This window comes from Schistocerca americana, chromosome 6 (assembly GCF_021461395.2).
Source record: "Schistocerca americana isolate TAMUIC-IGC-003095 chromosome 6, iqSchAmer2.1, whole genome shotgun sequence".
In the NCBI taxonomy this organism is placed as follows: Eukaryota; Metazoa; Arthropoda; class Insecta; order Orthoptera; family Acrididae; genus Schistocerca; species Schistocerca americana.
Window position 1 is genome coordinate 492683236 of NC_060124.1, and position 11275 is coordinate 492694510.

Sequence of the window (11275 nt, forward strand, 5' to 3'; positions counted from 1 at the left end):
GTCTGCGCAAGCCACGAACTTGAAATACCGCACCAAGCTGTTCTGGAATATGTTGCGAAGGCGGTTACATTTCAGACCGTGCCGTCCGCAATTCGAGCTACACTTAAAACCGAGAACTTATGGCCGGCGCCTTCAATTTTGCATCAAAAGGCTAGAAACACTTTAGGATGAACATTTCGCCTGCAAGCTGATATTCAGCGACAAAGCATCCTTCCTTTATCTTGAAATGTTAGTCGCCACAATGTGAGCGTCTAGGGCACTTCAAATCCTCAGATTCTGGCGCATGAACGAGTTTCGCCGAAAGTTAATATTTTCCCTGCTACATCTAAGACGAAACTGAATGGACCGTTTTTATTCTCATAGAACATTTGTAGAGCGTAAAACTCAAACTTGTAAGTTTACCGTTCTATTCATGCATGAATCATATTTTTGCAGGTAATACTTCGGAAAACACAGTGCTTTGAAAACAAATGATTCATTTATAGTAGCCCTGTATCTAAGACTGGAATAAGTATGCAACCAGCTACCCGGATAATCAACTTGCATGGACGTATATAGCAAACTACCGCATCCAGTGCAGCTCACTGTATTACTTTAAAAAAAAAAAAAAAAAAAAAAAATCTCAGTTTACCTTGAAACTTACTTTTAGAGGAAAGTTGTCGCATACAGAGCGAATTTTGGCAACAGTGTATTCTGCCCTCAACTAGTGCGGTGATACCTGAACCAATCACAAAGGATTCACATATCGTCATGATAACATGTATCGATAATGGAGTGGATAAACATAGGCGAATCTTTACTTCGCTGCAAACCAAAAAAATGGTTCAAATGGCTCTGAGCACTATGGGACTCAACTGCTGTGGTCATAAGTCCCCTAGAACTTAGAACTACTTAAACCTAACTAACCTAAGGACAGCACACAACACCCAGCCATCACGAGGCAGAGAAAATCCCTGACCCCGCCGTCGATGCAAACCCTTCCTTCTAAGTGCACTACAGATCACCCTGTCACCACAAACAAGATTTCGGTCCAGGAGGAGAGGGGTGTGACTATGGCATACTAATCAATTTTGTTACGCAAACGAGCTGTGGGACTCTATAGAGGTTGTTTCAGAAGTGATGGTCAATATTCAGGGCTATGACAGGAATGATCATTCGAAACAAAGAAAGGTATACATTAGGAGTTATGAGCAATTCTTGATCTTCGATACTGTGACACTAATCTCCTCAACTGCAAGCTCTGTGCTTTCCACATTTTGGGAAGTGGTAGTACGGACCAAAACAAGGAAAAAATATCCAGCACACACGGGCTGTAAAACGCATACCTCCGGAGCTATGAACACTTGTTCATCTTCGCTACTTCGAAACGTAACTCTTCTAATGAAGAAGTCCTGATAACGTTTAAGGTATGAATTTTAGAGCACATTATTGAACATTTTTTCCTTGTTTTGGTTCACAATACCACCTCCCAAAATACGGAAAGCAAAGAGCTTGCAGTAGAAGAGATTCCAAATTCAAATGGCTCTGAGCACTATGGGACTTACCATCTGAGATCATCAGTCCCCTAGAACTTAAAACTACTTAACCCTAACTAACCTAAGGACATCACACACACCTATGCCCGAGGCAGGATTCGAGCCTGCAACCGTAGCGGCCGTCGGTTCCAGACTGAAGCGCCTAGAACCGCTCGGCCACACCGGCCGGCTAGAAGAGATTTGTTTCACAGTATCGAAGATCAAGAACTGCTCATAGCTCTTAAGGTATGCGTTTAAGAGCCTATACTTACTTGACTTTTTTGTTTCGAATGATCATTTGTGTCATATCCCTGAACACTGACCATCACTTATGAAACACCCAATATATTAGTCTTTCCTATCGACACGTTCCATCACAAATACGACACTGTTTACTTAGCACTGAAAAATCACAAGTGACAAACCGAAAATTTCGTTCCTCGTCTAACCAGAGACTCAAATCGGGCATACATAATGATGCAATATTTCTCTGTCAGTGCTTGTCTGTGCTAACAAGAAATGACTTAGACGCTAAGAGTTTAACAATGGTCCTGCTCCACCCCCCTCTCGCCCAGAATTTTTCGTATTTTGGCTACGATATATGTACATAACATGCAACAAAATACGCTATGGAGACTTCTCCATTATCTAACCTGGGTTTTCTGAATTCATGACAAGAAGTGCGTTACATATCGCGAATTTTGATAACAGGCTACGCTACAGATCAATACGTACCCACAAATTTTATTTCGTTGGTTTCACTAACTCACTACTGTCACCTCGTAAGCTAACTTAGACCTCAGTCTACGATATAAATGTGTGTCACTGCAACTAGGATTCCAGTGGCAGGGGTGGGAGAGGGGGGGGGGGGGGGGGCGAGGGCGCTACAACAGTCTAGACGACTAACGTATTAAGGGAAAACACAAAAAGAAATGTGACATTACTCGAAGAGTGCTGAAGATTTTACAGAACTCATGAAGGGGCTCTGCATCAAACTGCGGAGAATTAGGGTTTATGAGACAACTTGACTAGAACAGGGCAAGTTGACACAAGACATCCTGAGGCACCAAGGATTGTTTAATTTGGTGATGGAATGAAGTGTGAAGGTAAAAATCATAGACAAAGACTAAAGCTTGAATACAATATGCAGCTTTAGTTACACAGATGAACAGACTTTCACAGGACAGTCTAGTGTGGAGAACAGCATCAAACCTGTCACTGCAACGAAGGCGGCAACAGCAGCAGCAACATGGACAAATTCTGCATTTCGTAATAAGATTTTCTGCACTCCGTTGGCTCACATTCGGAAGTCTCCGAGTTTAAATCACAGTGTAGCAACTTAGGTTTTCCACAGTGTATTTAAATCGCTTAAGGGGAGCGATGGTATGGTTCCTATCCGAGAGTGAATGCTCCATTTTCAATGAACACGTCGTTAAACCCTACACATTTTACTTTTGCTATTTCCTCTTCCATTTTCCACTCCATGGACCACTACATTTCTTTGTTACTGTTTTGTTTTCACTCGCACAGGTTAGAAAAAGAACACAAAGCTCATCGTGGTTATAAACATCATCTTTGGGCGAACAGTGAATTTCTTTCTTACCTTCCTCCTACCCACAGGTATTAATTGCAACTGCAGAAACTAACCATCTAGTTGTTTATATGCCTGCATTCCATATTGGACACTGGCGGATCGTGAATATGACGCAAGTGAATTTTTACATTTAGTTCTCCTTATCAACAGCCTTCGAGAAACAATCTTTTCTTACACAGACTAGCTATGCTGCCTTTGAGACTCATAGACTATACTGTAGCTTATTCGTTATACATCTCAGTCTTAAGTCACCCAAATGGTATCATTAAAGGTTTTAACTTATTACATCGTAATCATCAGATGATTTAAGTACTTTATTAGTAAACTCATCACCTGAACATGTTCCACTTTGGGAGAGTGGACTAAAAATAAAGTTTGTTTCTACACTGTACAAACTAATAAGTCCGTAATTCATTTTTCTATCTAAAGCAAAAACGGGATAATTATGCAGACGGACCATACTAGATAATCAGCTAGCATGGGCGTAATGTACACCAAATCACCGCCAACCACCGCAGTCAACGACTGTAGCTTACTGTACGTGTCACAGTTTTCTCAACTTACCATCAGTCTGAACTGTGAGCACCTCCCCGGGCTTTCAGTTAACGAGTGTCTGTTTAACGTATTCACATCAACTGATGATGACTACGTCAACACTGGCAATGGTACCATTTGTGAGACAAGAAGCAGAAATATATAACTTAAAAAAATTATTTTGTATTTAGATTGACACTGTACTCAGCAATTAAATGAGTAGTAACGCCTAGACGCCTTAAAGTTATTGGCATTGGTTCAGATCAGTATAACTTACTACTGTACGAGCTGTACAGGGATTCTTTGACTCATGCAATGTTTTATTAACTTGGCTGATAATTTTTGTTGCAGTTCACGTAATTATCAGTAGTGAAATGTTGCCATACAGAAATATCCAGAGAAAACTTAATGAATACGTGCTTAGAGAAGGCCAAAGCTTCCGTCCTTTCGCATTTTCAAGCCCGTTTGCTCGCTTCATTTAGTACCTTCAAGTAGAAAATGAAAGAATCACAAAATGGACACATTCGTGTCACACAAGAGAATATCCGTGCACAGGGATATTAACTGGAAGCAAATACTGTTGCGGATAAAGTAAATGACTAAAGTACTCAGCGACAATGGAAAAAATGATGTTCACTGGGAAAAGAGATTACTCATAAAGCACTTACTCGATGGCTACGGCAATTTTACCCAAGTTTGTGGTGTACATATTACGTCGACTCAAGGACGAATTTCGAGTCTACACTTGGGGGAAAGATAATGTCACACGCAATTGTCGTCCCGTTCTGTTCCCGAAGTGGAATATTTAGTTCCCTATTTTATGGTATAGAAGCACTGCTACATTGCCAGAGAATCATAGAATACGTTATACACTAAGAAAGTATTGTCAACTTCGTGGTGCTTCCGGTCGATCAATCTGAAGGTATCCATACGAATGAATATATTAGGGCCTATCAGCTTTTGGCATGGTCTTAAGTCTCCCCCCCCCCCCCCCCCCCTACGAAAAAAAAATTCTCGCACTGAGACAAAATACATGACTTCCTCACAATGTTGATAAAAAATCGGAATAAAATTTTGTAATAACTTTCAACCCCAGTCTATAGAGGACGTTATCGTACTTAGATTATAGTTCTAGATTATACAGGTTAGTTTCTGTGACCGAAAATGGATACTTTCACTGTCAATATTGATTACTAACACGTCGACCATTTTAATTTCCATCAGATGAATTTTCCACAAAGTGTAAAAGTTCTTTCAAGTCTAAAGTTACCAGCAAGCACCTAAACTTCATTGTCTCAGGGGCAGATTCATCGGGAACTATTTCGAGGGACGAGTCTATGTAGACTGTTTATTAAAAGAACTGCTGTAAGTAACAAATAACCAAAATCATGAACGTCAGTAACCTGTCTTGCTGTTATTCATTGTGGCTTTTATTGTTAAAATCATTCATAGTTTCACTTATGTTACTTTACACTTCATTTTATTCTATGATTTGTTTGTGTCTAAAACAAGCCAATTCAATCGTTCTCCTTTGTGGGCAGAATATTGTATTTTCCCCAAAAATACGTTACTGTGTCTTGTCACTATTATGCCGTGTAAACATATTACTTCACGCTAGTTGTAAAAAAATGGACAAATAAGTAAATTATAACTGCTTATATCTTCTCAAACATTCTATATTGATACACATTGCGGATTGTTTGGTTGTAACAGATTCTATACATTCACAGAAACCAGAATATTATATTTCAATTCCCCGTTTATTTCCATTGTTATGCTTTTCTTATCTGCACTTTTTGTTTCGTTTCACTTGACTGCTTAGGAGCGAACAGAATACCGAATTTCTTGTATTGATATACTACTGCTGCGCTGCCCTTTAAAATTTTACTGAATAATTTGTACCACTGGCCAGGAAAAATATATTTTTCTTATACATGAAACATCAAGTGACGAGATCCACAAACATGACAAAACAACTTTTTGTTTCTTTTAGGGTGACATTTATGATTTGTTTTTTTTGGATAACATTTATGACAAAGCGATACCACGTTTCATATGCGAACTAAACATGCCCTCAGTTATCGATATATTCGTACTCATGGACAGGATGCAACGGAGCAATATCGTAGCAGACTGTTTTTAATGTGACAGATGCCTCAAAGTGCACTGCTCGTGTACGAGCACTATCTCACAGATAACACACAAGTAGAAAGCACCACTTTTGTTCTACTGAGCGGCTAACTGTCACGCTTCAGTCAGCCACTGAAGTCGCCGAGTGTGAAAGTCGTCTTTGTTATCAATGAAGTTTACGTGGCAGGTCGCCGATACCGTTCACTAGCTCTGCCAGCCGCAGAGCCGCAGCGCTCGCTCAGTGGATTTCGCAGCTAAGTCTGCCAGACTGCAGGCGTACTTACTGCTTTCCGGGTCGTCTGCCTCTCCGTTCTCGTCGTCAGATTCCGTTCCCGAGTCGTGGTCGTCGTCTGCCTACGGGGCAAAAACAGAAAACACAAATCGTGTCAGCCATATTTACAGCGTTGGCACACGTTCAGAGCACAATTTCTACAGCAAATACAACAGCCGGCACCGAATTTTCACTCTCAGATCGTAGCGCAGGGCCAGTTTAAACTTTTCACAGCTCGCCACGGACGCAGGAGGCCCGCGCAGGGTCGAAAACGACCGTCGAAAGCGGAGCTCTTTGTTCTACTTTGCAGCTCGCAGCGGCAGCCATCTTAGCTTGTGGGCGAGCTGGTGGGCCCCCGGTATGACCTTCAAGGAAGGTGACCAGCTCGAAAAAAAAGGGGAAAAAAGCCGTGGCAGTTGTCGGGTTAATTAATGTGCCTACCTTGTCCTGGTGCGGCTGATCTTCATTCAGAGAATGTGTCCTCAGTTTGTGGGTGAGAAACTTGAGCATATTTCACTGACGCCCGGGACGTAAAAAAAAATTTTACGCCTTTTTTTTCCGGTACCGGGGTGGGTGGCAGAGACGAGAGAACTGTTAGGGGTGGTGGCCGATGTCGGGTTTTGTTGAGATACCGAGGAAAAGAGTGTCCGCGTACACACGTACGGAGGGGTGGGGTGGTGGTGTCGAAGCACTGCGCGTCCCGCCGCCGCTGTCTGGGGAACGCGACAACAAAGGAAGGGAATGTTGTTGTTGTGGTGGTGGCGGCGGCTTTGTTGGCGGTGGGCCGCGGCAGCACACGGAGGGGGTCCGGCGTCACACGGTCCTCGCGGGCAGGCGCCGTCGCCTCTGCGGCATCCCGGGAGCGCTGCTGGGCTGGGCTGGGCCGGCCGGCCTTGCTCTGCACGGAGCGGACGCGTGCGCACCTCCTCCCGCGGAGCCGGCTCGGCGCTGACTGGCGCTGGCGCGCGCCCGCCTTACTACGGCCGCCGTACACGAGTACGGCAGTCAGCTGAACTGGAGTGGCCGCCGGGCGAGTCCAAGCGGCGCGCGCGCGGGGGAGGCCGCCCGGCTCGCCGGCCGCGCCAATCGATAGTCGCTCGGCTCGGCGCAGCGCGGCGGAGCGGCCGGCCGCGGCGCTGCGGTCGCCGCAGGGCCGCGAGCGCCGCGCGGGCCCACCCTCGGCCCGCTCATTCATAAGAATAGACTCGTCCACGAGGAGTAAGCGCCGCTGCTCTGCGATTGGCTATCGCCGATGCCGTGCGGCCCCGGGGGGGGGGAGGCGATATGTGGCCCGCACTCCGGGAGCGGGGGCATCGCAAGGAGGCTGCTCTCCTCTGCTCCCTCTCTCTGTCGCGCCGTGTTACTTGTGAATGAAAACGAGTGCGTAGGCGCCGACACAGAGTCTTCCGAGAAGGCGCCGGCTGCCTAGCTCACCGCCTGTCTCGCGCGCCGCACCAAATTTTGCCGAAGCGCTGCTCGTCGCATCTTCGCAATGCTTCCGCTTTAACGGTGCGGGTCGCTCGCACCTCGCTACTAACCGTTTCGGAATAAATACGGAGTAGCAAGGTACTGCTTAAAGATGGGCGGACTAGGAAAGGTAAACACAACAACCGAGTGCCTAAGACAGGAAAAATTCCCAAAAATTTGGAAAGTGGCAAATGCAGTTCAAATGGCTGTGAGCACTATGGGACTTAACATGTATGGTCGTCAGTCCCCTAGAACTTAGAACTACTTAAACCTAACTAACCTAAGGACATCACACAACACCCAGTCATCACGAGGCAGAGAAAATCCTTGACCCCGCCGGGAATCGAACCCGGGAACCCGGGCGCGGGAGGCAAACGTAGTGATCATCAAAAAAGGACCCAACAAGGACCCAGCGGATGTCAAGTCCTATAGACCGATCTGTCTACTATACATTTTTGGGAAATTATTCGAGAAATTGCTAGCTGACAGACTGACTGCACACCGAGTGCTGTGCGGGATGAGCGGCAGGCAGTTCGGCTTCAGGCCGGGGCGATCGGCAAACGATGCAATCGCTCTGGCGGCCGAGATCTGCAGCTCTACCCCGTACAAGTACGTTGTTGGCATCATGGTTGACATCAATGGCACCTTTGACAACCTGCTTGCGGGAGAAAGAGTGTCCAGAGCCGCTATATGGTTGCCTGAGGAGCTATTGTGAAGGACGGGAGGTCTGGCTATCATCCCCTAGCGGCAGAGTTGGAAGGACTATAACTAAGGGATGTCCCCAGGGTTCCGTCTGTTCTGGGACATCCATATGGAACCGCTTTTAGATAGTTTGCAGCAGAGTGAAGAAGTGCTAGAGGTGATAGCCTACGCAGATGACCTCCTTCTGCTGGTCGGCGGCCGAAGCCGCGAAGACATCGAGCCAAAAATAGATAGAGCTATGACCAAATTGCAACTGTGGTGTACAAATACTAAGATGTCGATTTCAGCAACAAAATCAACGTACTTATTGCTGAAGGGACAGCTAGTAAGGAATTGGAGGCTCACCAGTTATAAGACGACAAGAGACACGCTACTTGGGCGTCATCATCGATGAAAGGTGGAACTTCGGAAGGCACATTGAGTCCGTAACCCAAAAAGCACTAAAGTACTCAACAACCTTATTTCCATAGGGCACAAGCGATTTCGCCTTCCACCACACCTAATCAAGCTATATCACAATAGTATACTAACTTCAATAGTGGGTTACGGATCGGGAGTCTGGGCACACAGGCTCACAAGGGTGGTGCCTGCCATGGCAGTGAGAAGAGTACAAAGAAACATGCTGTTAAGATCTGTAGGGGCGTACAGAACATCCCCAGGAAGTGCCCTATTCGTAATAATGGGGCTCTGTCCTCTAGATACAAAAATGCGAGAACAAGCAGCATGGTATTGGGTTAAGATGGAGAACAACATGAAAATAGAGAACATCCTGGGAGCTCTGTTGAGGGACAAGGGAGAAATACGAAGAAGGGGTGAGGACTTATGGCAGGAGCCCTGGGAAACGGATGAATCTGGCAGAAGAACCTTTGGATTCCTGCCAAATGTTAAAGAAAGGTTAGGCATGAGGTATTTCGAGCCAACACGGGGTCTAATACACTTTCTCACTGGTCATGGGCCCTACCCGACATACTTGTGTCGGTTTGGGAAAAGGGCTACACCTAAGTGTGACTGTGGCGCTTTGGATGGCACTCCCGACCATGTGGTTTACGTGTGCCTTCTTTCCGATAATATAGCAGCGACATTAACACAACTTCCAAACAACAACACGCATGACCTATTAAGACACGAAGAGACTTTTGAAACTCTGAACAACTTGGCAAATGAGGTATCACGAAAAGTTCTGACTGCATACTGAGGGACTTTCGCGACTAGAGACTATCACTGAACGCGTCCTAGTACCCTAATCCTGTACCGCCAGTGCGTGGACAGGTCGACTTTTAGTTGGAATCCGCCACGTGCAGGACTAGGGGGACCGGGGTACACCTATTCTTGACTAAGATAGCACCGGAACTGACGTAGGTTAGTACAGTAGTTAGTAGCATTAGAAGTAGATACTAAATTAGGAACCTGCAGCGACAAGCAACTCTGGCCTGCCCAGTGTCAGGGACACGCTCATCGGGATTAGCTCGATGAGCAGGGCCTTGAAGTAGGTTTCTATCTAGGCTGACACACCTGTAACGCTGCAGGCAGTTAGGAATTAACAAGTAGGTAGGAAAATTAACATCTAGGTAGTAGCGTATAGATTAATAATTGTAGTCTGCCTATTAACATGTACTGTGTCACACTGTCTGTAGCTCATAAATAAACATTGTAACACTGTAATAATAATAATAGCTGCTGATAACCCATAATATTGTATTAAGATTAGGACCCACTAATCACTAAGGTGGTGGGTTAATTTGCATAAATATTATAGATGTTATGGAATAAAGATATAAAAAAAAACACAGCAACTGGTGTACCGATAAAGACGATGCGTCATCTTAAAAGTTGGCGTTTAGATACATGGCAAGGCGAGTGATAAGGGACGTTTGCTGTACGATTTCCTCTCTAACGTAAGGGAGCGTCTAAGAAAAAGAATGGAATCACTGCGTTTACATGGGCTACATCTTTCGACAACCGAATTTCGGAAAACGTTTTGCGCTGTTGTTTCTGCCCGCCGGTGTGGCCGAGGGGTTCTAGGCGCTTCAGTCTGGAACCACGCGACCGCTACGGCCGCAGGTTCGAATCCTGCCTCGGGCATGGATGTGTGTGACGTCCGTAGGTTAGTTAGGTTTGAATAGTTCTAAGTTCAAGGGGACTGATGACCTCAGATGTTAAGTCCCATAGCGCTCAGAGCCATTTGAATTGTTGTTTTTAGATATTCAGCTCTGAAGTGGATTTGCTAGACGAGTGCCGGCCGGAGTGGCCTTGCGGTTCTAGACGCTACAGTCTGGAACCGTGAGACCGCTACAGTCGCAGGTTCGAATCCTGCCTCGGGCATGGATGTGTGTGATGTCCTTAGGTTAGTTAGGTTTAAGTAGTTCTGAGTTCTAGGGGACTGATAACCTCAGAAGTTGAGTCCCATAGTGCTCAGAGCCATTTGAACCATTTTTTTGCTAGCCGCGTTAAATATGGCATCTGGAAAACAGTTGTTCCAATTTCTGAATTAGCGCAATTGCTACTTCTCACTTGAATACCAGTGGTAGACACCTTTACGGTCAGCCTAATATTTCCGCTTCTCCTTTATTGCACTGTAAGTCACTCCGTCCGTTTCAGTCGAATATTGTGAAAACAAGACTTTACCTGACAGCCCTAGCACGTTTCAGAAACGGTTCTGCGTTTACACGAGAGCGAAAATCAATAGTGAAATTGGAAAACAGGCCACTAGAAACGGATTTCCAGAATAAGTTTTGGAGTGTTTTCATGACCATCCACAAGTGATATTGACAAATCGATTTACCAAATCCAGTCTGGGAGTGCATGTGAACATAGTGAATACGAGTATACTGATCTCAGCTGCAGTTTGCTATATTTCTTAAGCACACACGCATTTTAACCGATGTACTTACACCCCATGAATCGAAGACAAATACTTACGTGCACATGCGGGGAAGCTGGTTGCCCACAGCACACTGTCTTCTTCTGCTGGCAATATACGAAAGATAGACGTGCACTACACTTAGACTACGCAAAAACGGAAATACCTACCCTGAAGCGCCAAAGAAACTGGTATAGACATGC

At 45.3% G+C, this 11275-nt stretch overlaps 1 protein-coding gene across 1 annotated transcript in view; it reads right to left on the bottom strand.

The window, feature by feature from the left end:
• Positions 1-6979, bottom strand: part of LOC124619490 — an 880976-nt gene extending 873997 nt beyond the window's left edge. The window contains exons 1-2 of the mRNA XM_047145903.1: positions 6485-6979; positions 6057-6126 (exon numbers count right to left, since the gene is read on the bottom strand). Of these exons, the coding sequence (XP_047001859.1) occupies positions 6057-6126; positions 6485-6553 (139 nt within the window). The 5' untranslated portion in view covers positions 6554-6979. The remainder of the gene's footprint in view (positions 1-6056; positions 6127-6484) is intronic.
• Between the last annotated feature and the right edge of the window lie 4296 nt (positions 6980-11275).